The sequence below is a fragment of the Alligator mississippiensis genome, chromosome 3 (genome assembly GCF_030867095.1).
Source record: "Alligator mississippiensis isolate rAllMis1 chromosome 3, rAllMis1, whole genome shotgun sequence".
Taxonomy (NCBI): Eukaryota; Metazoa; Chordata; order Crocodylia; family Alligatoridae; genus Alligator; species Alligator mississippiensis.
The window spans coordinates 266,140,614-266,168,540 of NC_081826.1; the positions used below are offsets into that span (position 1 = coordinate 266,140,614).

Sequence of the window (27,927 nt, forward strand, 5' to 3'; positions counted from 1 at the left end):
TTAGGAAGAACTTCTTCACAGTTTGAGTGGCCAAGGTCTGGAACAGGCTCCCAAGGGAGGTGGTGCTCTCCTGTACCCTGGGGGTCTTCAAGAGGAGGTTGGATAAGCATCTAGCTGGGGTCATCTAGACCCAGCACTCTTTCCTGCCTATGCAGGGGGTTGGACTCGATGATCTATTGAGGTCTCTTCCGACCCTAACATCTATGAATCTATTAGTAACAAGGAGGTGATAGCTGCCCTAAAGAAGTTAGAGTCTAAGTAATTGCCATTTATCCCTATTGCATTTAAGTGACTATAAGAAGTTTCTGTCCTCTAAAGGGAAGGTTAAAAATAAGCAGGCCCAAATTCTATTTCACCTTTAAAGCATCTAAGCCGCTAAACATGACTCCGTTTCATGCTGTGAAACGGCCATAATGCTGCTAAAGTACCTAGATTCCTTGTGTGCCTCTGTTCCAGCCTGGAAAGATCCCTGAGCAACCTCAGAAACATATGCATTTTCAGTAGTGATACATTACAGCCACAAAGGCATCTAGCCCTATATGCACTCTATTGTGACCCTATCCCATAAAGGAATAAGCATAAATTCAACAGAGTCCACAAACCTGTAGTCAGAGGAAACCACAAACTACAGTTGCTTGATTCCAAGATCTAGCACTGTGTTTGTTCCAGCCTCATGCCCAACAAACAGCCTTAGAGTTAGGACATTTGCCCAGGATATGGGAGACCTAGCTTCTAGGTACTCACCTCAGCCTCAGATTTGAACTCACATCCCCTACTTTGTGAGAGAAAACTGTGCTACCCTAGCAGTATGACCCCTTCCAGCACAGTCTTTTCCTCACTTGCCTAGTTATGTATGCCTCTCACTTCCTCTCATTCTGGCCCCTACAGTCTTGCTTTCCTTTCCAAGTCCATAGTCTGGATTTAGCAGAAGTGCTGCATGTAACATTGGCTTCAAAACCCACGAAGCTGAGTAGAGATATCCCAGATCCAGAAAAGTGGCTTAGATATTACAAAAAACAAAGGCACCACCAGCAGTCCTCCATTTACTTTACACTGAAATCATTGTTTCTGTTTGTCAGGTACACTACCAAATATCTCACCTGAAGGAGTTGGATCCCAATAAGGCACCTCCCCTCTTAGAAAGCTGGCATGACTGAGCTGGATCCTGAAGTGGGAAGTGAAGAATTCTCTCCACTGAGAGAATGGTATCAGTGTGGACACATCTCCTTGGAAGGCAAAATGGATCAGCCTCTTGGGGTGCACTAGGCTATCCACTGAGAGAAAGGGAGGGACCCAGCATTGTTTTTCTTAGCCTGAGGTGAGCAGGAGCTAAGTCTAATTACCTTAGAAATGAAAAAGGATCTGGGCTGCAGTCTCAAAAGACCTCTAGAACTGCAGAGAAAATATGTCTTAATTATAGGTAAATTTAGATTGATAAAACATGACACTTCTTGGGTTTGATAACTCAGTGCCATCCTGAATGGCTTACTGAGCTAAGTAGGGATAGTCCAGTGTTACAGACCTGTGAGATCAGAAAGGAAAAATAAATTCACAACTAGATGTTACTTTACCCACCTTTTTCAGGGCTCTTCCTTTATGACATACTGACTTCCTCTTTCATTACCCTATGCAGATAAACCACATGATATAAGAAACCTATAACCCTTTATATGCCAGAACCTATTTACACATAGCTAGTCCTCTATAGAGCAAGGGTCAACAACCTTTTATGAATGGTGGGCTGCCACTTGTGACCCAAGTGCTGCTGCTGGCCATGGAGGCCCTTCGTAGCACCTCAGCATTGCCAGCTCTGTGCCACTAAGTGCTGCCAGTTCCTGTTGCAAATTGCAATGGGAAGCAGCAAATTTGGCAGCAAAGGTAAGCTGAGGCTTACCAGTTTTTAAACATGTAATAAAATGCTTTAATAAAGGTGCATAGCTGAGTTTAGTTCATCCTGTCTTAAAAATAACTTTACCTTTGTTAGAAGCACCAACCTAAATGATGAATACTGCACTCATGAATAAATTGGATCTATGCTTTACTGTTTAGAGTACATTCCTGGATTCTATGATTTCACTCAGCTTGAACAGTGACAATAATTTCCATCCTGTTACTCTGGTACCAGAAAATCTCAACAGTTTCTTGGAGTCACCAAACCACATCAGAATGCTTATGTCCATTCTCCTCCTTTTCCACATCCCAATTTCTCAAAACAAAGAGACAAAATCTACCCCAATGAATTGCAAGAAATTAATTATAATAGGGCTTCTCATATTAGGGTTTACTGTCTCCCTGCTCCTTTCTATAACCACTTTTTTTATAGGGCATGTGTACAATGTTCCCTTGACCTTAATCACATAAGAAAAGGGTCAACTTAGAAAGCTGACATTGGTACTAGCTTCCCCACATGGGACAGGCTGATGGTGGGTTATTGCAAAGTTAGGGCAGGATTAGTAGGGTCCATGAGAGAGCTGTCTGAACCCAATTTAATCTAGCAGAACTACCTCCAAACTGTGCACTTCCCAGGAGCCTAGAGAAGAAATCTGGCTGAGTCATACTGCAGCACAAATCTTTTAAGTCCCAAATTTAGTAAGAGGCTGTGCTTTAAACCAGATAAATTTCCACTGAAGAACCCTCCTGCAAACTTCCACTTAAACAGAAAGTTGATGACATCTACCTCTGAGCCTTAATTACATGTTTATTTATGCTAAATGTTGCCTTCTATTTTACACTAGTCCTTGTCACAGACTACAGATTTGTACTTGAGTTGATGATGAAGGGCTCTATCAGTGGCTACAAGAAGTGCACCTATGATATATAGTGCTGCACCTTATAATGGTCACAAAGGAACTGAAACACATGTGATGCATTAAGGGTCAGGCAGCAAGATAAGAAAAATATGTATGAGGTAGTATGGCACAAAGTAGAGTTGCAACTTGGAACTAATGTACCAGAAAATATATAATAAAGCTTTTCCACATGAGATCTCAAAATACTTGAAAACATTAATTTATGTGGCCAAGAAATGAGATTTAGGACTTATGAAAAGCTTCTGGATTGCTGCTTCCTCAGAGAAAGCAGCAGTTCAGGCTTCTTCCCTCTCCCCTTTGAAGTTTCTTAGGCTGTGCTCCTGCAAACATTCATGCAAGTACTTAAATGTAAGCACATGGTTAGAGCTAATAAAATCAGTGGTATTAGTCATCTGCTTTAAATTAATGATGTGGCTATATGTCAGTACGATCAGGACTTCAATGTTACCTGTGGTAATTGGAATTTGGAATGTGCTACATGCTGACTGGGGAACTTGACTGAGACCACCAAACTCTTTTCATGAAAGCCAACAAAGCATCCATCAGATGGAAACTACTGTTGATCATTTCTGACCTAAATTTAAATTAGCACCCTACTACTGAGAGGCTCTACACCCTATTATAGGTCCCAGAAGCCATACAACTCCCCAGCAGCACAACTGTAATAGGGTGCGGGGGCAGGCACCTGGAAGACTCAGAAGTCTCAGTATGCCTCTCCCCAAACAAGGATATTCCTATAGACTGAAGGTAAAATCAGGGGCAGAAGAAAAGAACTGAAAAGAAAAAATAAAAACAGCCATGCTTTTTGTAGCCAAGCAGAAATTTTAACTTTCTGAAGCTTGTCTTCCGACAGAGAGAACCAAGTAGCTTAATATGTCTTGACATTTTACACATCATATCAGATCTCTTTCAGGAGCAAGTAAAATATGTCTTTCAATCCATCAGGAAAGTGGATAGGGAGATAGAAGAAATGTCAGGGAAAACTAAATAGCATTAACATTAGAGCACAGAAGGTATTTGCAGCAGCAAAACCTAGTGATATTGTATTGTTGAAGCCTAAAGCTGATCTCAGAGAGGATGTACGGAAGATTAATGACATATGTGTTCTATCTGCACAAAAGATTTTAGCAACATTTATACTTGAATAGCCAAAATAATTCTTGAATGTGCACACATTAATATGTGTATTCTTCTAAGGTGAAGATTTGAAAAATCCTGAGCTCGCTTTTCATTAAAGTTTATGTGAAAGCGCTCTGCACCTTGCTGGTGTCCCATTGCAATATCAGACCATGGATCTACACAAGTAAAGCATTAGATTTTCTAAGACTTTTATGTGGAAATATCATACAGAGTGGCCACAGTGAATCCGTGCATATTTTCCACAGAAAGGGAAAACCTGGTATTTCTCTCACAGACAAAACTGTCCAAGCTTCAATTTTATCTCTACAAGAATTGTGGGCATACCTATAATCTCTCCTGCAGAGTGATTTGCACAGATACCATAGATTACTTGTTGCCAAGAGGAAAATACAATGTGTGGTGTTGTTTCCTCCTCAGCTCTGTTCCTGCCCCTATCTTGATTGTCTCTCTTTTTCACCTATTGCATCTCGTGTGACAGATATATTGTGAGCTCTCTGAGGCATGCATTAGCTTCTTTGCTGTTGCCTGCACAATGCCCAACACAAAGGGACTCTGAGCTTGACTGGTACTCAGAGCTTGCTGCAACAGTATAAAAAAGGAGAAAGCAAGAGAGTACAAGCCAAACAGGGAGAGGAAAGGGAAAACATGTTTCAAGTAAAAGTAAAAGACTTCTGGAATTTACTGAAGTCCCTGTGCTACATTTGGATGAACATTTAGATGAAATATTCCCTCAAAAGTATAATGGTGGTTGTCTGCACAACATACAAAAACAAATATTTCTCTGTTTAGGGATACCCTATTAGCACACACTGTACAAATTGCACTGGCTTTCCTTCCCTGTGCTAATTCTTGGCATTTGTAGATGCTAAGATGCCAAACCTCTCTAGCATGTTCCATAAAAACAGCTTGGAAAAATAATGAAGCACAAATGCAAACACTTCTAAGAAATGAAGTATGCCAAAATGAGAGTCACCAGTGTGACCTATACACAAATAGAAGCAACCAGGAACCAGGACAACAATCAGAAAAGAGCACTGCAGCATAACCAATGGGCCCAATCCTGCAACTTTTATACAAGTACTGTATTCCACAAGTACTTAAAGACATAGGACGTTCAGGAAAGAGAGAAATAATGATGATGCACTGTATGTTATGCTATGTTAATGATGTGACCATAAGGAAGAAAGAAAGAATAGCACAGATAAAACAGAATCTATCTGGGTCAAAGTCACTTTGGGCCTTGTTACATGTCAATTTTGGGGGGTTTCTAGAGCTCTTAAACCCGGGATTTTCCAAACGATAACAACTTTAAGTGCCTTAAAGCACTCATCATACAACTGAAAGTTACGCCACTCCAGGGCAGGATTATCTCTTGATAATCCAGGAGCATAACCCAGCTCCTGTTCCATTAAGGTGTTGGCACTTCCCACACCTTAATGGAACTGCTCAAATTGTATTGCTTAAGATATAATGCTCAAGTTGAAGGTGTAACTGCAAGCTAACATGACGCCAATCAACATTTGTCTGGCTCACAGTGTAATGTATAAAAAGGCCCTTTGAGACACTAGTTAAAGAGGTTCTGTTGGAATCATGCTGGAAGTATCTATAAAGCCCTAAGGTCATAGTTGGGTATACAAGGCCCCTCGCACACATGCAATATATGGTGCAATGGGACCTGATACTCAATCCCACCTTCTGACATGCATGTGTGCGTACAGATCCCATTAAACCATATTGTCAGGGTCAGGATCCTGGGCTCCCCCTGCACTGGCAAGTAGCAACCTCCTGTGGCTAGAACCTGATCAACTGATCCAAGCTCCCAGCTGCTGGGGACCATCATGCACCCCTGTGGCTCATCTAGGCCACAGAAGTGCATGGTGCACCCTCACAGCTAGGAGCCAACATCAGTTGACAGGGCTTCCAGCCACAGGAGAGCTCCCACTGCAGCTGAGAGCTCGGATCAGCTGATGGGAGTTCCTAGCCACAGGGGCACAGTGGAGCTCTTGACTCTAGCTGTGCCCCAAAGGCTGGCAGCCCTGATTTGCCACTACACCCAGCTAAGAAGTCAAGGGCTCTAATGTGCCCCTGCAGCTGGAAGGGCAAGTTGATCATGGCTCCCAGCCTTAGGGGCCTATCACAGCCTTTGACTCTGACCAGCCCCCAAGGCTGGGAGTGGCTATCAGCTGATTGGCACTCTCAGCCCTGGGAGCATAGAGGAGTAAAGAGCTTCCACGCACTCTGGAGGCTGGGAGGCCTAATCAGCCTGGCCACATGTTCAATTCATGGCATGACAGGAACCAGCCACAGTTATTACACATATGTGCCCGTCTAGTTTGATGTAGGTACTCTCTAGCAGCCTTGGAGCACACGCCCAGTCCAGGCCTCGGGGCGTGTCACCGAGACTTGGGTGATGGGCTGCGTTCAACCCTGAGGGAGGCCCCGACACTCCCCTGCCATGACTTGATCTTCTGTTCAGTAGTGGGACTCTCCCTCGTGGAAACTCACAGACCGGGCGCTGCCACTTGAGGGTGTTCTTGGGGCTCCACCTTCCCTACAACCCAGCCATACGCCAGCCTTCAGGATGACAGGTGATGGGTCACCGGCTTGTTTCTTTGATGCTCACTCCTGCTATTGTTCCCTCTTGCCCGTCCCTCCATATCTTTCTGCTCCCCAGTTATTCATGGGGTATGGGTCCGGCCCTGTCTCTGCTTCCACCTAGGCCCTATTCCTGAGCCGTTTTGGTTCACCGAGGCAGCCTCTACTCTTCTTCTTGACTCTCCGGGTCAACTGTGGATGCCTCCCTGGTTCAGGGTCTGGGTGCCCTGCAAGGCCCCAATATTGACCAAGAAACCAAAGAATAAAAAGGAGAAAAGAAAGAAACAGCAGGGGTTCAGGCCACAGCCTACCCCACTCACGGGTCCGGCATCTGTGGTCATCTGGATCCCTCAACGCCATCCTCCTTATCCCGGCTGCCCTGTCGAGCCGGGCGTTTACTCTTTTAAGAGGGTTGGGACCCGTCTGGTGGGCCCCCATCTGGACTCCTGCCTATCTCTCTCACTGACGATCCTGGAGGGGCAGCGTCACTATCTCTTCCAGGTTTTTCTGCCTCCCCTCTTGCTTCCCCGCCACACGCTTTTATATCTGCTGGGCAGCGGTTTTTAGTGATGTCATCTGCCGGCATTGCTCCCAACTGCAAATAAAAGCGCCTGATGAACCACGCCAGTAGTTCTTCTCAGTGTGGTGCATCTTTCCCTGTTGAAGGTAAGTAAGCCCCTTCCTTAGGGCTTTTAGTTTTCTTTTTCTGGGGGCTTACCCCAGACTCAACTCTCGTCCTGGTAGGGTCCCCAGGGATTCCGTTCATGTCCCCCTGGGACAACATAGTTTGTGTAATAACTTCGTAGCTTATTCCTTGATTTATCACATCATTAATTGCATTAACGTGTGGGTGGGTAATACTTAAGATGTGATTAACTGGTTAATCATGTCTTAAGTGTAATGTGCGCCAGGGACCTATAAAAAAGATTCCTTGATGTTATTAAAGAAACACCGTCAAGAATTGTGTCATTAGGGAAGACTTTAATTTGAAATAATTTTTCAAATATAGTTTGGGGAGCAATGCTATTAATAATGATAGGGCCTTGATGTGACAGCTGACAAATTTATTCAGTAAATAGTCATGAAACTGCCGAGACATAATGCTATTTTAAAGTTGGTTTTAGACATCATAGAGGAGCTGGTCATAGAAAATGCAGGGATCAGGAGCAGATCTGGTTTCAATGGAAGGATAAAAGTGTAGGTATGTAACTATGGTTCTCAATTTCAAAAGGGCAAACTTTGAAAAGCTTTGAGGGTGAAGCAGGTGAATGCAACTGGATTGAGAAGCTCAGAGAGTGGAACATGGAGTAGACATGGAATTTCTTTTAGTCAAAAGTGCTAAAACAATCTGGATTATGTATCCCAAATGAGAGAAAATCCTGTAGGAGAGGACTCCAGATCAAACTGGGTGAATAACCACCTAAAAACCAATATTAGAAATACGTAGCATGTTTTCAAGGAAAGGAGTAAATGACTATTCTGCAAAGAAAGCTATGTCTTCGGGGTCAGGAAGTGTAAGACTAAAATGAGAATTCTCAAAAGTCATGATGAATTAGACCTACTACAGGAAATTAAAACAATTGGTTCTTCAGTCATATTAATAAAAATGTACAAGGAAAATGGAATCGCTGTGCAGTGAGCCTGGGTTTGAAATTAAAAATATTCTAAATGTGGCTCAAAAACTAAATTAATGCTCTGCCTTAGTTTTCAATCAGGATAATGATGTTGACCACTGGGGGCAAAGGCAGAATAGCAGATGGGAATGAGATCATGGAAATGGAAATTACCCACACTCAATGTGTGAACACATGGAGTTTAATGCACTCAAATCAGAAAACCCCACCTCAGAATTCTGAAAGAAAGGTCACTGCCCTAAATCACTGGCTTAGTAGCAATTATTTTTAAAAGATTCATCAAGTCAAGTGTGGTGCCAGAAAACTGGAGAACAAAACATGTTGGATCCATATTTAAGAAATGGAAGCAAATAATCAAGGAAATGATAGACCTGTTAGGCCTTCCAGGCATCAGAAATTCAAAGGAAAGAATAATTAATGGAGGTAAAACAAACATGAGATAAAATTCAATATGGTTTTACCAAAGTTAGATTATGCCAGACTAACTTGATAAAATAATTTACTACTAGACAAACCAAATGTGTTAGATGTTATATGTTTGGATATCAGTAAAGCATTTTGCCTGTTGACATGCAGAGATGCTGTTCCAAGATGTAATTACAGCACAGCGGAGCAGACTCAATAAATAAAGTCTGCTGGAGCATGTTAACTAGCAGCTCAAGCAGCCTCCGCATCTTGTGTATTCAGCATTGCTACATGTCAAAACGGTGGTGAGGGCGCTTTAACTAAAGCTCATTTGATGAACTTTAGTTAAAGCACCCTTGGTGCCATTTTGAAGTGTGGAATGTTAAATACACGAGATGCTCTGAGTATTTTAATTAAAGAGGCTCTTGGAGCGCTGAGCTGAGGGGGGGCATGGCCAGGCCCCAGCAGGATGCTCTGATTAGGGAGGGGTTCCCCCCCCCAACCAGCGATGGAGCCAGCAGGGAGTTCAACAGCATTTACTTACACAGCAAGGAGTTACATACTGTTTATCAGATCATCAAGAAAACAAAGGCCTCTCTCATTAATTCAAGCTCTTTTTTTTAGCTCCAAAAAGCCGTAAGCAGACACTGTCCTGTCTTTGTCCTGTCTGCCTTACACAGACACCGCTCAGCATACCACATGCTAGCATACCACATGTTGGCTATGGTCCGGGGGCGGAAATCCCAGCTTGACCAGAGAGTGGGGTGGGGGTAGGGCAGGGGTAAGCCAGGCAGACCTTGCTGCAGTCTCTGCAAGAGCTCTAGCCAGGAAGCAGAGGGAAAGGGTCGGGTCAGCTCTCTGGAGCAGAGAGCCCCACCCAGGGCTGCAAAACTTCTGGGATGCTGTGGGACTCTAGTTTAAGTTAAACCAGGAAGGGGTCTAGGACAGACATTGCATAAACCGGTTTCACTTAAGTCTGATACTACATTCAACCAGGTTTATCTCAAACCAGTTTTAACCATTTTGAAACTGGTTTATGTTCACCGAATGTCTGTTCTGTTACAGGTTCAAACCAGTTTTTGATCATTTAAACCGGCTTATGTGTAATGTCTGTCCCTAGCCTATGAGACTAGAGGAGTTCTTCAAGGGACAGTCTTGGTGCAAGTCTTGTCTACATTTTTATTGTTGTATGAAAGTCTTGATGCAAAAATTAGAAAGTACTGATGAAATATGCTAACACAAGGCTAGCAGGCATCATCAGTACAGGCAAGGTTGGATATATTAAGATGAACTGGCTGATTTTTAGGACTACAGTAATATAAAAAGGCTGAAGTTTAATAGTAGAAAATGCATGGTCATGCACTTACAGACTAATAACAGGATTTTCTGCTATAAGCTGGGAGCTCATCAATTGGAAATGACTGAGGAGCATAAGGCCTTGCATTGTACTAGTTCATCACATGATGAGCATAAGGTCTAAATGTGATGTAGATGTGAGAAAAGCAAATACAATCCAAAGATGTTTCAAACAAAGTATTTCTAATGAAGAAAGGGATGTACTAATGCCATTGTATAAAGCACTGGCAAAACTTCTTCTGGAATACCTTCTTCTGATGAACTCATGTTAAAACAGGTGGAGGAAAAGGGTGCTAGGATGATCAGAGGAATTAAACCTGTCATGCAAAAAGAAACAAAAATAGGTTGTCTAGTAGGGTGTTGTGTGAAACAGCACCGTTTCACTACAACTTCTGTTTCAACGTTTTGACAGAATAGTGTTTCGTTTTGAGTTTAGTTTCATTTTGAAAGCACTGTTCCGTTTCGTTTCGTTGAAACAGTTTCGATGTTTTAACACTGTTTCGATGTTTCACCCAGGTTACAATAGGAAGCACGAAACTGGAGGAGGAGCAGCCTTCTCTGATCACAGGCAGATCCGGGCCTGCACCCCAGGGAGGAGTCCAGCAGAGCCCCACAGCCCTCCCGAGGGTGAGGGCAGGAGGCTGCTGCTGAGGCCTGGGACTGGCCCTGGGAGCTGAGCTGGTGGAGGGAGGAGGAGCGCAACCTGGTGGAAGCAAGCTGCTGGGTTCCCAGCCTGGTGGAGGCAGGCAGAGTGCAACCTGTGCCCTGCCGCCTCCACCAAGCTGCAAGCCACTGGGTTCCCCTGCCTGCCTCCACTGTGCAGGGGAGCCAGCAGCTTGCAGCCTGGTGGAGGTGGGTGGGATGCTGCACTCTGCCTGCCTGCACCAGACAGGTGAACCCAGCGGCTTGCAGACTGGTGGAGGCAGGCAGGAGACTACGCTCCACCCACCTCTACCGGGCAGGGGAACCCAGCAGCTTGCAGCCTGGTGGAGGTAGGCGGGGGGCTGCACTGGGCACAGGAACCCAGCGGCTTGCAGCCTGATGGAGGCAGGTGAGTGCCTGCCTCCACCAGGTAGGCGAACCCAGTGGCTTGCAGCCCAGTGGAGGCAGGCGGGGTGCAGCCCCCGACTCGACCCACCTCCACCAGGCTGCGTTCCCAGAGGCTTGCAGCCCAGTGGAGAGAAGACGTGTGAAGCCCTGAGGCTGCGCTCTGCCTCCCTCCACCGGGCTCAGTGCCCAGCCGCTCACAGCCCCATGGAACTCAGCCTGCTGACAGGAGGCGGAGTGCAGCCCCAGCTCTGCCTGCCTTCTGCCACTGGGCTGAGCTCCATGGGACTAGCGGAGCCAATCAGAGCACAGTCCAGCATCAGGAGGCGGGCAGAGCAGGTGCTGTGCTCCAATTGGCTCCACCAGCCCCAGGGAGTGCAGCCCAGCAGCAGGAGGTGGGGAGAGCTAGGGCTGCACTCCCCGCTGGGCTCAGCCACATGGGGCTGCTCAGAGCCACTCAGAGAAAAGCCCTGACTCTCCTCTGCCTCCCACCACCTAGCTGCTGCTTCAAAACTCAAAACATTTCAAAACTTTCAAAATGTTTTGACTAGCCTCATCTCGTTTTGAAGCTGTTTTGAAACCCTCTGTTTCATTTCAATTTCACCGTTTCGAGCTCAAAACGAGTCAAAACAGCATCGAAATTAAATAGCCAGTGAAATTTCACAGAGCCCTATTGTCTAGCAAAATGAAAGCTGACTGGAGTCTGACTGTAAATATATATCAGGGAGGGAGATGAGCTATTTAAGCTAAAGGGCAATGTTGTAACAAGAACAAGTGGATATGAACTGGTCATAAATAAGTTTGGGCAGCAAATTAAAAGAAAATTCTATCAGAACAATGAGGTTCTGGAACAACTTTCCAATAGAATTTGCTGAGGTACAAAGCTAACTTGAGGCTGAAGACTGACTGATTCATGAAAGGGACTATATCACATGTGACAGCAAGGCACTGGACTTAGTGACCCAGGAGTCTGCTTTTTCCACTCTTCTCCCTAAGTCACAAGTTTTAACTCATCTCCCTGTGCCAGCAGGAGTAGTTTAACTGCAGAGGGGATCCACCCACAAGGACAGTGGGCTGTATTTGCACCTGCTCTTTTACTAAGTGGAGGGCAGCTTGCAATTGTAACTAGAAGCTTCCCGGAATAACCAGTATTGCTGAATAATGAGGCTGCAATGGCTCCAATCATTTTTTGTGGCATAGCAGGAATTGTGAACATGTACTGCAGCATCAACATAAAAAATCTTTAAAAAAAGTAAAATAAAGTCCTTAAATTTGAAGGATATGGCTCCACTCTGGGAGCAGTGTATTCTGGCATAGATGTACTCAAAACATGTTGCCAATCTACTGTTGATAGCGCGCTTCAAACCTGGAAATACATCATTGGGGCTTCTCCAGCATCAACCTCATTGGCCACTCTCAAGAATATTGGAAACCAAGGCCTTACAAGCTACTGAAGCAGGGTATGCTGTAGAGTGGCCCTACCAGTACATTTCTGGGTTAGCAGCAGTGGCATGTGAGTGGAACATGCTTCAGAATGACCAAGCCCAGCCACACTGTTACTGAACTAGAAGACTTCAAATCATATTGCTTTTACATGGTTTTCTTTCTTTCATTCATGAAGTGAAGGTCCCATTCTTAGGTGCATATTTGAATTCCATACACTGAAATGAAGAAATTTAATTTTAATAATTAGAATTATAATTTCTGTGCAGAAATTCATCATATATTAGCAACAACTCTTGCACTGCTTCCTGGCAGCACTCGTTTAACCTTCGATTCCTTTTATTTTCATATTTTTTCCATACATAATTGTAATTTATTATTTGTATTGTGAACTTTATTGTGTATGACACTGAATAAACAAAGAACAAAAAGAACTGGTCAAAGAACTACAATCTCCATCCAGAAATAAATGCTTTGCGTAGTTGAAGTGATATTTATTCCTTTACTAGTTTAAATATGACTCTGCACATTTCTTACTGTGACAGCCACTTCTATAACTTGCATTCAAATAAAAATGGCAGGAACCAGCTAGTGGTTCCGTGACAAAGTAATGTATTGACGCTTGGGAGACCAGAGTTCAAGTGCTAAATGTACTCCTACACTCCCAAATTCAAAAAGAAGCATTTTGGAGAAAGAAAAAAAAAAAGATCAGCTCAGGAGAAAAAAAAAAACAAAAACAAGCCTTACATTAACTTCAACACACCTTCCCTGACCATATAAAGGAATGGATGTAGATACAGGTGAGAGCCATGTGTTAGCTATTTTTAAGCAAAGGGTAGAGCTGTTCAAATCATATGTCACATAGGCTACATGGAATAGATGGTCCCCCTTGACATGTGGGCTGTGGGGAATCCTCAAGCCCCATTGCTTGCTCCACCCCAGGAGCAGAGGCAGGAAGTGGAAGCCGAAGGAGGGAAGGGGACCTAGAGACTCAAGAAACATCAGAAGATGCGTGCAAGGAGTAGAAGCTGGGTGGGAGCCCATGGGCTGCAAATTGGACAAAGGAAGCCAATTCCATGCAGGCCCTTTGAACAAGAAAGGCAAGAGATATTCTTGAGGAGCACTACTAAAACAAAACAAAAACAGTTTCTCAGCACCTATTGTGAAGTACATTTTAACAAAAAAGGCCAATAATCTCACAGGAAGTTTTATGAGGAAACAATAGCTTTGCATCCTACAGTGCTCAGACCAATGGTGTTGAACCATCTTATGCACTCTTCATTACTATTAGGCAATGGAGGGTTTTTTAGTTACCATCTCTGATAAAGAGGAACAGGTACATGATCATTTTTCCTTAAAGTATACTTAGGCCCTGTACTATATACTGAAGCATATTTAGGCCCCATACTGAAGCTGTTTCTCACACTATATTCCAACTTGCATTAGTGGGAGTCAACATACAATGCTGTCAGAGGCTAGGGTCAGAAATTACACATAAACCAATATAAGGGCATTTGTGCACAACGCAGAGGCTTAATTCTCCCTAAATTGAAGGGGTGTTTTTTTTTTAAAAACACTGCTTCAATTTAGGGTGAAGTAAACCCCTGTATCATATACACCTGTGTTTGCCCAATCCTCACCTGCCTCTCCAGCGGCAGGGCAAAGCAGTCCCCGAGCTGCGGGAAGGAAGGGGTTGGTGCTTCCCTCCACGGTAGCAGTGACACCCCCCAAGTGGCACCTGCCTAAAAGCACCTGGCTCATGCAGTCCTGGGGGACACGTCAGGCGCAGACAGAAGCACTGAGCCCCTGCACAGCTCAGGCAGGCAGGCTCTGGGGGAAGGAAAAAAAAAGTTAGGCTCACTGCTTTTTTTTTTTATTTCTGTGGAGGCTTACCTATTTTAGGTCAAACTGATTTATGAAACTTCTGTTCCAGACCCCTTCCTGGTTTAAATTAAATCATAGTCCCCCAGTATCTCAGCATTTTGCAGCCCTGGGCTGGGCTGGGCTGTCTGCTCCAGAGACCAGGGCTGGCCCTGCCCCTCTGCTCCCTAGCTGAAGCAGTGAGGGCTGGCTCACTGTCCCCCACAAGAAAACCCCTTCTGGGCTTTGGGGCACCTGCAAGCAGGAAGAGGAAGTGATGAGCAACCCTGCAGAGTCCTGCTTCTGTGAGTGTGGACTGCAAATTCCAGACACCTAAGAGGAAGTGAACACACAGCCCATGCTGGCTACATGCCAGAGAGCCATGCTCTAGCACTCCCTGGCTGCTGGCTTGAGCAACTGCAGGTATGTGGCTGCATTGCCTGAATCAAAAGTGAATGTCTGTTCATTTGCTTATTGGTTCAATCTTTGCATCTTAGACTAACCTGCAAAGACTGATTCAATTCAGCCTCAGACTTTTTGACTGTCTGTACTTAGCTCAGAAATTCAATGCACATAAACCACTTTCAAAATGGCTGAAACTAGTTTAAGATAAACCTGGATGGATGTAGTATTAGACTTAACTGATTTAAGTTAATGGGCCAGAATCTGAAGCCTTGGCATGACAGCACAGCCACTCATTTCAGCCTGCCACCCCATGGCTAGCAACTCAGACTGGTCAAGACTATCCTAAAGACTTCAGCAGGGCCTGTCCCTCTGCTCAGTCACTGGCACTGGAATGACCAGCCAAGCTCAGCTGACCCTCAAGAGTTGTCCCATATAGATTTCATAGATGTTAGGGCTGGAAGGGACCTCGCAAGATCATTGGGTCCAGCCCCCTGCCCAAAGAGCAGGGAAGTGAGCTGTGCACAGATGATCCCAGCAAGGTGAGTATCCAGGCATTTCTTGAATGTATGCAGAGTAGGTGCTTCCACCACTTTTCAGGGGAGTCTATTCTAGATTCTAGAGACTCAGACAATAATGACGTTTTTCCTTATGCCCAGTCTAAAACGGTCTTCCAGTAGTTTGTGACTGTTAGACCTTGTCTTCCCTTGGGATGCCCTCCCAGATGTTCTCCCAGTTCCTGATGCCCTTATATACTTACAGGCTGCCATCAAGTGACCCCTGAGCCTTCTCTGCTTCAGGCTGAAAGGTCCCAGGCCTCTCAGCCTTTCCTCATAAGGCTTGCTGCTCTCTTGACGTCTAATCACGCACATGGCTCTCCTCTGGACTCTCTCAAGCTTCTTCATGTTCCTTCAAAAGTGTGGAGCCCAGAATTAGATGTAATACTTCAGCTGCAGCCTCACCAAGACCGAACAAAGTGGGAGAAGGACTTCTTGGGTCTTGCTTGAGATGCATCAGTAGATGCAAGCCAGGGTTTTATTTGCTTTGCTAGCTGTGGCATCGCATTGGTGGCTCATGTTCATCCTGGGGGATCAGCCCAAGTCTCTTTCAGTTGTAGTGCTAGTGACTGTAGCACTGCCAAGCCTATAAGTATTATGTGGGTTCTTTCTCTCAATATGGAGCACCTTGCACTTCTCTGTGTTAAATGTCATCAGGTTTTGATCTGCACACCTTGCAAGCCTGTCCAGGTTGGCCTGAATCCCCAGCCTATCCTCCAGTGTGACTGCACTTCCCCATAATTTGGTATCATCAGTAAACTTAGCCAGTCCACTTCTGACACCTGAATCCAGATAATTTTTTAATATATTAATTCAGTACTGAACCCTGGGGGATGCCATTGGTCACCATGCACCATGCTGACTCGGTTCCAACTATCACCCTCCGGGTCCAATCCTGGAAACCAGTTTCCCAGCCATCAGACCATAAGATTGTCAAGGCTGCTGTTCCTCAATTTTACCATGAGGATATCATGGGAGACCAAGTCAAAGGCTTTTCAGAAACCCAAGTATATGACATTAACCTCAACTCCCTTCTCTAGGTGATGCGTCACCTGGTCTTAGAAGGAAATAAGGTTGGTCAAGCAAGACCTACTCACAGTGAAGCTATGTTGGCTACCTCTCAGAATGTTGCCTTCCATTAGCCTGCTGTTGATGAATTCTTTGATGATTTTTTTCCAAGATCTTCCCAAGAATTGAGGTCAAACTGATTGGCCTGTAGTTCCCTGGATTCTCCTTCCTTCTTTTCTTGAAGATAGGCACCACATTGGCCTCTTCCAATCTTCTGGAACCTCAGTAACTACTGCGGATTAATGAATGTGCCCACTAAGTAAGAATAACAGGAGTCTCAATACAGCTTACAAGGTGAGGAAAAGAATTTTATTAATTTAAAATTTGTTCTCTGGAAGAGTTTCCTGGGATGAATAACTTATTTTACTGAGTATCTTCAGGGGTGCAACAATTGTACAGTTTTACTCTAACATGCTTAACTGTAACACAAATGATATAACAAAACACCATGGCCCTTGGCAGACACTGATCTGCATGACTGGGATCCAAAGAATTTTTTCCTGGATCCAAAATATCATGCATTCTGTCACACCAGATGTGTCCAGAACTCCCAAAGGTGAAGCAGGAAGCATGATGTTAGGGGCCAATCCCTGATGCCATTCTTCCTACAGTGCCCTTTCATCTTGCTGGACCATGGGGAGTCTGACAATGGGATCCAGTTCCCCCATGCCAGGCTGCACCAACATGCAAGGGCTCAAGTAGTTTTCTCTTCTGTGGTCCCTGTTGCAGGCCCCAGACCCAGGAGGGAAGGCTGCATGGAAGAGGTTAATAGACGCCTCAGACAGTGGTGTTACTGTGAGGGGTTAGGTTTCTTCAACCACAGCACGCACTTCAGAGAGAGGACTCCTAGGATGAGATGGAATTCACCTCATGTGGTGAGGTAAGGCTCTGTTCTCAGCCAGGATGGCTGATCTACTAGACAGGGCTTTAAACTGATTTGCTGGGGGATGGGGAAACTCCAAGTGGAGCATGCCCGGGGACTGGCACACACTAAAGCTCCCTTGTGGAGGACACTAACACAACTGTTTTTGAAAATGCTAACCAAACAGTTTTTCCACAGCGTCTCAGGAACTCAAGGGTGCTGGTTGGGGGCCTCATCTGCCTATATACCAATGCCAGGAGCATGGGGAACAAGCAGAAGGAGCACCCTTCTGCTCTCTAGTGGGCAATATGACCTGGTTGAATCATGGAGACCTGGGGGACTCCTCACATGATTGGAGTGTAGCCGTAGAGGGCTACACCTTGCACAGAAGGGACGGAGTAGGGAGAAAAGGCAGAGGGGTAGCTCTCTATGTGGACAGCTGGTAACCAACATTCAGGAAAAAAATGAACTCCTGAATGCCCACTTTGCTTTGGTATTTCACCAGAGCAAGGGGAAAGTCAAGCGAGATAAGGCTCATAGGGAGCATGCCAGGAATGCCAGTCCCCTCACTCTAGATGCCGAGCAGGTGCAATACCAACTAGAAAAGCTAAACATTTAAAAGTCAGCAGGACTGGATGGACTTCATCCAAGAGTGTTGAAGGAGCTGGCTGGGGTCACTGCAGAACCCCTGGCAAAACTATTTCAGAATTCATGGTGCACAGGGGAAATTCCTGAGAATTGGAGAAGGCCAACACTGTGTCCATCTTCAAGAAGGGGAAGAGGGAGGACCCAGGCAACTACAGGCCAATCAGCCTAACCTCTATCCCAGGGAAAATTCTGGGAAAGCTCATTAAAGAATCTATGTGCGATGAGCTCGGGGAAGGTAAGATTCTGAACAACAGCCAGCATGGCTTTGTCGCAGTTAGGTCTTGTTTTACCAATCTCATCTTCTTCTATGACCAGGTCTCTTGCCACCTGGACATGGGAAACGAAGTAGATATTATATACCTAGACTTCCAAAAGGCTTTTGATCTTGTATCCCACAATATCCTTGTGGGAAAAGTGGAAGATTGTGGGCTCAGCTGCTTGACGGTTCAGTGGGTAGGAAACTGGCTACAGGGTAGACCCAGAGAGTTCTCATGAACGGATCTTTGTTGTCCTGGCAAGAAGTGGCCAGTGTTGTCCCTCAGGGCTTGGACTGGTACTTTTCAACATCTTTATCAATGATTTGGATGTGGGGGTGAAAAGCTTGCTGGCCAAGTTTGTGTACGATATAAAGTTATGGGGGAGCGTGGTCATGTCAGAAGACAGGTTGCAGATCCAGGTGGACCTGGACAGGCTTGAGAGTTGGGCAGACTGGAACAGGATGAAGTTTAAAATTTCCAAGTATAAGGTGCTCTATCTGGGGACAAACAACCCTCAACATACATACAGGCTTGGTGGTGACAGCTTGACTTGTAAAATGGCCAAAAGGGACCTGGGGTAATGCTTGACCATCACATGAATATGAGCTGCCAGTGCAGGGCAGTGGTCAGCAGGGCAAATAACACTCTGACATGCATCAACTGATGCATCTCATGTAAAACTAAGCAAGTAATGCCTCCACTGTACTCAGCACTGGTGAGACCACAGTTGGAGTACTGCATCCAGTTCTGTGCACCACACTTCAATAAGGACATGGAAAAACTGAGAGGGTCCAGAAAAGAGCCACCCGTATGATCAGGGACTTGCAAGGCAAGCAATATGAGGAAAGTCTGAGGGACCTGGGCCTCTTTAGCCTAAAGAAGAGATGGTTGAGAGGGGACTTGATAGCGGCTTACCGCTATATCAGAGGAGTGCATCAGGAGCTTGGTGAATAACTGTTCACTAGGGAACCCCTGAGGAAGACCAGGATCAATGGATATGAACTCCCGGAAAGCTGCTTCAGGCTTAATAGCAGGAAAAACTCCTTCACAGTCAGGGTGTCCAGACTGTGGAATAAACTCCCTCCAGAGGTGGTGCAGTCACCTACCCTGGAGGTTTTCAAGAGGAGACTGGACAGTCACATCACTGGGGTCACTTAACTCCAGTTATCTCCTGGCTAGAGTGGGGGGGCTGGACCTGATGATCTGCAAGGTCCCCTCCAGCTCCTAACAATCTATGAATCTATGTCCTTTTAACTTACCAGTGTCTAGACTTTAAAGGGCATGCCATGCAGCCCAGCATGGAAGAACCAGTTACAGAAGAACAGAAGACGTGCCATACTGGATCAAATCAATGGCCCATGTAGCTAAGTATCCTGTTTCCAGCAGCGGCAGAATTGAATGCTAGAGGGAGAGCACTGAATGGATCCATACAATGATTTATCTCCTATCCATTACCCTCCCTATCACCCACCATTATTAGTTTAGAGATACTAAGGAGTGTTAGAGACACCTCCAACTGTTCCATTTAACAGCTATTAATAGATTTATCATCCACAAATGTGTCCAGTCCCTTTTTGAACTTGGCTATGCTATCTGCTTCTATCATCTGTGGCAATGAATTTACAAGTTTACTATGCATTGAGTAAAAAAGTACTTTCTCTTGTTAGTTTTAAACCTGTTTCCTACTAATTTCAGTGAATGCCCCTGAGTCCTAGTATTTTGAGACTTATGGTACATGCACACATTTGTGGGACATGATCTATGATCATACAGCTTGCTTTACTGGTGCCAGGAGCTGTGCCAGAAATGCGATCTAAGTAAGTTGGGGTGAGGGGACAGGTGAGTGGGATCAGGGGGACTACTAAGTCAGTGGATGGGGCTCACAGGTCCAGGGCATTTGGATGGGACTGCGGGGGCTGGTGGGTCTGTAGAGGAAGGGGTCTGTGCAGGGGTAGGGATGTCAGAGGAGTAAAAGAAATCCTGTCAGAGTGTTGGTGAGGTGGTAGGAAAAGCACAGCCCTGGGTTAGGGTAAGTGTCTGTTTTCCCAGTCGAAGGACTATGCTCTGAACATGTCCACACATTTAGTTAGATTAGTCATGGGTTAGCCTGATTTACATAGTACACCTCCTTAGGTGAACTAAGTTAGATCAGGCCAGCCATTTTTTGTCCAATCTAAACTCCCTGAACATATGTAAAGTTTGGCACTCAGACTGACCTAAACCTAGTTAGGTCGATCTAAGTGTAACATCTGCATGTACCCTTGGTGAACAACAGTCTATGTTCACTTGGTCCATACCCTTCTTGGTTTTGTAGACCTCTGTCATGTCCCCCCTCAGCCTCCTCCTTTCCAAATTGAAGAGTCTAGTCTTTTTAGTCTCTCCTGGTATGGCAACTGCTCCATACCCCTGTTCATTTTGGTTCCTCTTCCCTGTACCTTTTCCAATTCTACTATATTGTTTTGGAAATCCAGAACCCGTAAATGCACAGTACTCAAGGTGTAAGCACGCCATGGATTTGTATAATGGCATGATGATGTTCTATGTTTTGTTTTTTACTTCCTTCTTAATGATGCCCAACATTTTATTGGCTTTTTTGGTTGCAGCTGCACATTGAATGGATGGTGTTAGAAAATTATCTGCAATGACTTCAATGTCTCTTTCCTGAGTCATAACAGTGAGTTCAGAACCCAGCATGCTATATGTATAATTAAGGTTATTTTTCCCCAGATGCATTATCTTGCACTTCTCAGCAGTGAAGTTTTTCTGCCTTTTTTTCCCACTTAGCTTGATTTTTCTTTAGTTCTTCCCCATCAGCTTGGGACTTGACAACTCAGTTGCCAGTTCCCCAATAACAGGCTGCACAGCATGCCTTAAAAGGTCTGGGCACATGGGGAGCCCAGGATCAGGAAGACTCTCCCCAATCTCAGGCTCCCTGTGTATCAGCATGGTCAAAGAGTATTGTAAGAGGGAACCCTAACCCTGTTACTAAGAGACAGAGTGGTCCCTTTAAATCCAGAACCTTCCAGTCATGGCCAGCAGGTCAAGTAAGAGTTAAGGCTCAAGCCCTGCCAGCCGGTCAGGTGACAGGAAGAGGAAAGCCAGGATCCTACAAATGGCAAGTGGAGAAGGCCAGAGGAGCAGCAGGGAGGTGGACTCCCAATGACCACGGTTGCAGTCTCTGTCAGAAGACTACGCCATGCCCTAAGCCATCCTCATGATCATCTAAAGTAAGCAGGCATGTTGCCTCTTTTGTTTTTGTATTACATTTTTCCATTATATAGCCTTAGAAGCCTATGTCTTGTGTAGAATGTTAAGACTGGTGGTTTGGGTGAGGTTATTTAGGGAAGGAGGAGGCCTAATTGGGGCCCATTGCAGTGTGGGGACCCCAGTACCAGAGAGGATGCAATATTTGGGGCTGAGCTGAACCTAGTGCCAGAGATGGCGCAGTATTTGGGGGTGAGCTGACCCCAGTGCCACAGAGGGCGCAGGAGCCTGAGTGAGGTTTTTTTTGAGAGCTAGAGCCTGGGAGTCAAACCCTGATTAGTGGGGGGGGGGGGGGGGGGGGGCTGACTGACAGGCCTAGATAGAGAGAAAAGGGGTAGGCCCACAGCGGCCGAGACCCCAACATAAAGAGGAATTTACAAATACAATCTGCAAGGCTTGGACTGTGGTGTAGGGGAGAAACAGAGCTGCAGATAGTGCCTCCTGGCATCAGGGCATATAATGGGCAGCCTCCCGCTTAATTAACAACAAGGCGTAGGTGTGGCAGATGAGAAGGCGGGTGGTTGACCCATAACAGGTGGGCAGGGCCACCAGTAGACGGACCCTGAGCAGCCCCCCCCTCCCCCCCATTACAAGTACATATGCAAATGAGCTGCATCTTTGCCTTTTAAAGGTCCAGGCCAAGGGTGACTGGGATCAGGGAACAGCTCCTGCGCACCTACATGCCAAATATTTAAATTAAAGTGTGATACAAACCAGTCACAATGATGTTCTATATTTAATCACAGAATCATACAGAAGTAGCCACTTGTTGTGGTTCAGCAGTTGAATCCCTGTCTGTCATGCAGAAGACCTGGGTCTGAGTCCCAGATGCATGTAACTATAGCCATTGAGGCCTCCACTCCTCCATGCTCCTGCTTAAGTGTACACATCAAAGGTCCTGGTGACCGCTCACAAATACACCATGATCCAGAAGGATCAACAGTTGCCTATTACATAGAGAAGTAGGACTGGAATGGACCTCCAGAGGCCATCTAATCTAGGCCCCTGCCCAGGGCAGGATCATTCTTATCCAAACCATCCCATACGAATCCGTAATCTAACCAATAAAACTACAGTCAGCCCTGACACAAGACCTGCCACAGATAAAGCAGGGGGACCATGGCAGCCAATATCCTGCTTCTGTAAAAGCTTGTCAAAATATGCCACAAGGGAGCTCCACTGGGCACCTGCAAACTGCATTCACGCCACCACCATCACTTTCCCTTATCAGGTGTAGAAGTGAAGTCTTCCACCAATTTTAATCCAGAAAAAATGTGTGCCCCACATACCAAAAGTTTGGGTATATTGCCTTAATCCCTACTCCTGACCGTGTTAACAAACTGCCATGTGGCCTTGGGTAAGTTATTCTGCCTCTGATCCTTTGCCCCCCTCTTGTCTATTTAGATTAACAGTAGTTGAAGGAAAAGATTCTCTCAGCATATGTTCATACAGGGTACTGGTAGATGTGCAGCTTCTTAGTCTAACTCATGGTGCTTCACAGAAAATGCCATGAGTTAGACCAGGGGTAGGTAAAATATGGCTTGCAGGCTGGATCTAGCCTGCCAGGCCATTCTATCTAGCCCGTGGAGCCCCTTTAAAAAAAAAAAAAAAAAAAAAAAAACAGAAAATGAATATTTATCTGTCCTTGGTTCCTGTCAAAGATTACAGGAACCTGGGGCAGTGGGACCCAGGAGAAGCCCCAGTGGGCTCCTGCAACAGCAGGGCCCACCTGGTCCGCCCCCCAGCTGGAAGCCCCAGCAGGAGCTTCTGGCTTGGGACCATGTGGCTCCTCGTGGCTGCAAAGGTAAGGGGGGGGGGGTGGAAAGGGCAGGGAACCAGCTGGTGCTGAGCATGGAGAAAAGCAGACCCTCCGCCGCCCCATGGCTGTCACTCCCTACTGCAGCCACTCGCAGCCTGAGCAGGGCTGTCCTGAGCATGCACAAGCAGTACCACGTGGGCTGCGAGCAGCTCCAGTGTGGGGAACCAGTCACAGGGTGGGGGCGAGGGTGGGGCCGCTTTTCCCCTTGCTCAGCACCAGCTTGTAACCCGCCCCCCGCTGCCAACCTGGCCCCCGTGCCGGCTCCGGCCTCACCCATCAGGGCTGTGCTGTAGCAGGAGAAGCTGCGCCCCCCCCCCCCCAACTTGCCACACTGGGCAGTGTTTGCCACTGCTGCCTGCCCGGAGCTCCCACACTGGGCAGCACAGAGGTAGTGGTGGTAGCCTTACCTTAGCCTACTATGGTGCAAGCTCCGGGAGGGCAGCAGCAGCAAACACTGCCTGGTGCGTCATGTGGGGTGGGGGGGGGGGGGGCTGTTTTCTCCATGCCAAGCAGTTGTTGCCGCCACAGTGCGGCCCCAACAGGTGAGCCCAGAACCAGCACAGGGCCCAGGCTGGCAGCGGGTTACAAGCTGGTGCTGAGCGTGGGGGAAAAGCAGCCCCTCCCCTGCCCTGTGGCTGCTGCCCCATGCTGCAGCCACTCTCAGTCCACGTGGCGCTGCCTGTGCCTGCTCAGGACTGCCCCGTGCAGGCTGTGAGCTGCTACAGCAGGGAGCAGCAGCCACAGGGCAGGGGAGGGGCCACTTTTGCCCCGCACTCAGCACCAGCTCATTCCTAGCCGGCGAGCGCAGGGTCGGGTTTGCGTGCTGCCCCCTGCCCCTACCACAGGGCTGAGGGGAGCACTGACAGTGAGTGAATGCAGGAGCCAGTGGGACCCACACCGGTGTCCCAGGCTCAGCGCCAGCAGGGCCCAGAGCAGGGTAGCAGGAGCACAGGGTCCCGGCTGGCAGAAGCTCTGTGGAGCTGGGGCAGCTCCCCCTTCTCCCTGCTGGTGCAGCTCAGCCTGGCTCACAGTCCCTTGCCAGCCTGCTTGCTCCACTTTGGAGCACCTTCATTTGAACCCTCATATAATGAAGGTTAAATTGTCATGTGACTGGAGCACCTTGCAGCCATGCTGTTCTGTTAGGGCACAGCTGTAGAGCACTTTCAAGGAGCTGATCTCCCAACAAATATAATTTCTGTCTGCGCCCACAGTGCCAAACACCATGGGCCCTAATATCCATTAAAAAATATTTAGAATCTAATGTAATACAAACACCACCACTTGGGTACCTTTTCTGAAAGAATGGGAAGCTTATTCCAGGTGGCTAGAATGCGGCTCCAAAATCCAGCCAGCTTCTCTCTTTCTTATAGCTCTGGACACATTTAGATTAATGGAGTGCTTTGAGCCAGGCATATATTCATAATCTGTACTGGAGAAGCATGATGAGAAATATACTGGTGTCAAATTAATCACATTAATATAGTGTTGTAAACTAATGTTGCTGCTTTTTGCTAGGAGAGACATAACCAATTAAATCTATTGTAGAGGCCACTTTGTGAAGAGAAAAACTGTATAAAAAGACTATAATGGAAGTGCAATTTTACTGCTCCATTATTGAGAGATAATGAGGTGGTGTCAACATGAATTACCATGTAATCGCCATAGTTTCCAAAGGTGTACGGCATGTCATTACTGTAAAAGGGCATGCACCTCACACAGTTAACTACTATTAGCACTGCGTATTATAGTCATGTTAAGGAAAAGGTAATGGTGTTGTGGCCCTCTCTCAGGGGTTCACAGAACAATGGATGATTTTACACATTATGGGCTGTATTGTATGTTCTCATGAGTAAAAAATACAAGACATCAGTGAGACAGCCTAGAAGTTTAAGCAAAGGTCACTTTTGGAATTGCCTTCTTGACTCAGAATTTCTTCTTAGGGAACATCTACACCAGGAAACTGCTTTACTTTAGAAAACCTATTGACTAACATACTTTATTCTACCATGATGGTAAGATTTTTTTTAGCTGGTCTGGTGATAATTATCTTAGAGTTTGAATGTTGATTTCAAGGTTATTGATGATTATCTTGCATGTTTCTAAGTATTATTTGTCCTTGTCCAAACTAAGGATTAAATCATGTTTAATATATCAGTTTGTGCATAAACACAGCCTCAATGCTTCTCTCCATAGGGAGCGACATGTGAGACACTTGATATGAATCAAGGTTTTCTGGCTTGACAGATCCCTAGAATCTGCACAGCCAGTCAAACTGATTTCTAGAAACTCTGTTACCTTTGTCCCCTTCTTCTGCCTGGACATTGGGGTTGGAGCAGGCTTTAAAATTGCTGTGAGCAACAGTAACTCTCACACAAGCAGTTATTTGACTATCTGGCACCAGACTGCTAGTCGTGAACTCCCTGGCATCAGGCTTTCCTGTTTTTGTCACATTTCTCCCATCTCTGAGCCACTGACCCCCAACTAGTCAGAGTATGGGTGAGGGGCCATTTCTAGCTCTCATGCAGTAAAAAGATCAAACCTTCCTCTGCATGTTCTACTCCACTTATACCCACTTTCTCCTTTCTAGCTATGTAAGTGAGAAGAAATGGAGAGACTTCAAGTAGTCAATAATATTTAGGAGCAACTGGAATGGAACAAAAGTAGCCCTTGTTCCATACAACCTCTACTACAGTTCCATCACTGAACCTCCTAAATCTTGTGCAAGACCTGAGATCTTTAATTATATTTCAAGACAGTCCTCAGTATTTATTGTACATCTCAGCAAAATATGGATTCAAACGTATGTCCATTTATACACCTGTGCATATATACCAATGTAACAAATATATGCTGTGAATGTATCTCATTGTATTTTAGCAGTATTCAGATTCTAGTTTAGATCCACTATATTTCAGCATTTGAAAATATTGCACAGCATGTATGTACATATTGCATCAGCTAACAGACTAATATAGAAAAGAGGCTTACTGCGTTTCAATAATGTTTCACATGCATTCATGTTGCTACATATAGAATAGTAAACATACCCATTACAGAACACGGAAAAAAGCATGCCCGAAGAACAATAGCTGCACACTGTACCACTATACCATACAAAATTAAGATAATATGTGTTTCTTTCAGCTTACCCAAATCTGTAGCTTAATCCTTTTTTCATTTTTGAAAACTGTTTTGACTTTGAAATCGATCCCAACCGTGCTTACAAATGCAGATGTAAAGGAATCATCAGCATAACGAAACAAAAAGGAGGTTTTCCCAACACTGCTGTTGCCAATGATGAGCAATTTGAACATGTAATCAAAGTTCTGGTCAGATGTGTCTTTCTGGCCATATCTGGAATCTTGAGCAGATGCCATCTGTAATTCAAAATAAAAAGGTTTTTTTTCTTATGGTCTCTCACATCCTGCATATTAGAGCCATTTATATTTTATTGGATTCCTTAGCAATAGAAACCAATGAATTCAGGAACAAGTTTGCAGAAGCCCTATGTCTTTCTTATGAGTCTGGTATCCATGGCAATAATTCCCACTGCAAAAGACAATGGCAAAACTTACAGTATAGTTCCAGGAAGATGGTTCTTCAGAGCTATCATTGTTGATTAGTATAAAGAAACTCTCAAAATGACTAGAGCAATTACTGAATATGGTACAAAATCTAGAGTCTACAATCACAAAATGTTAGGTATGTGATAATATTCTTTCATAAAAGTGCCAAAATTAACCAAGGAAAAAGGTACCATAAGACCTCCTGTTCCTGTATGAAAGGAAAAATAAGAAAACAATGCAGGCTGTGGCAGCATACAGCATATAGGTATGATTCCCCCTTAACTCTATTCTTTGCTTTTGTCAATTAGTGACACAATGTTAAACTATTTTAGATCTAAAATAACTACAGGACTTGTCCTAGGTAATAATTCATTGCAATATCTATAACCTTACCCAAAGTATTTAGCCACTACCCTTTTTGTTATCACCTTTGACTGACTTTATAAACATGTCTGAGATATGGCTTCATCTCCCTTTCCCCTTTAGTCTCTTCTATATTCTGTAACAGAATACTGGATGCAGTGGTAATGAAGCACAGTAGTACAGGGGATAAATGCTGACATTACCAATCTTGAGTCTCTAAAATTAGACTCTTAAATCTGTATTTAGACAGATAAATAGCAACTACATATTCTTAGCACCTCTTAAACCAGGCGATTTTACATAGAAGCCTTAATATGCACAAATCTCAGTTTTAATTTATTAAAAAGTAAAATTTCTAGCAATCAGACTTTCAGAAAACACCTTGAAAACTTGACCAACATATTAAAAAAAAATAAATAAAAATCAGGAGGCCAAGGAAAAGAAGCTAATTGTATCATTGTTATTTAAAATCTTGTGATTTTTTTTTTTTAAACCAATCTCATTATTTTAGGATCCTGACATGGATTTTGAATACTTTAATTTGGCAGTCCCAATAGCAGTGTGTGCACTGTGGCTTCAGACAGGAAGAACAACCAGCAAACCTTAACTTATGACATCTCTCAGGGACTGTCTAACTTCTAAGTGGCCAGGGTTGCACTCACACAGACCACACTAGTGGAGTCATATGCCTGTAGGCTGCACATTGCATAAACAACCCCTGTGTTGCACCACATGCTTACACCCCTCCCCCACCCCCCTAGAGTGTGCCCACACAGGTGGCTCCCCACTGCTGCAATGACACCATGTGGATACCCCCCGCAACATTATGCC

The 27,927-nt window shown here is 45.2% G+C and overlaps 1 protein-coding gene across 3 annotated transcripts in view; it reads right to left on the reverse strand.

The window, feature by feature from the left end:
* The window catches only part of RAB3C (RAB3C, member RAS oncogene family), a 314,561-nt gene that overhangs the window by 243,511 nt on the left and 43,123 nt on the right, over positions 1-27,927 (reverse strand). For all 3 annotated transcript variants that reach the window (XM_059725156.1, XM_059725155.1, XM_006272456.3), the window contains one exon: positions 26,317-26,544. In XM_059725156.1, the coding sequence (XP_059581139.1) occupies positions 26,317-26,544 (228 nt within the window). The remainder of the gene's footprint in view (positions 1-26,316; positions 26,545-27,927) is intronic.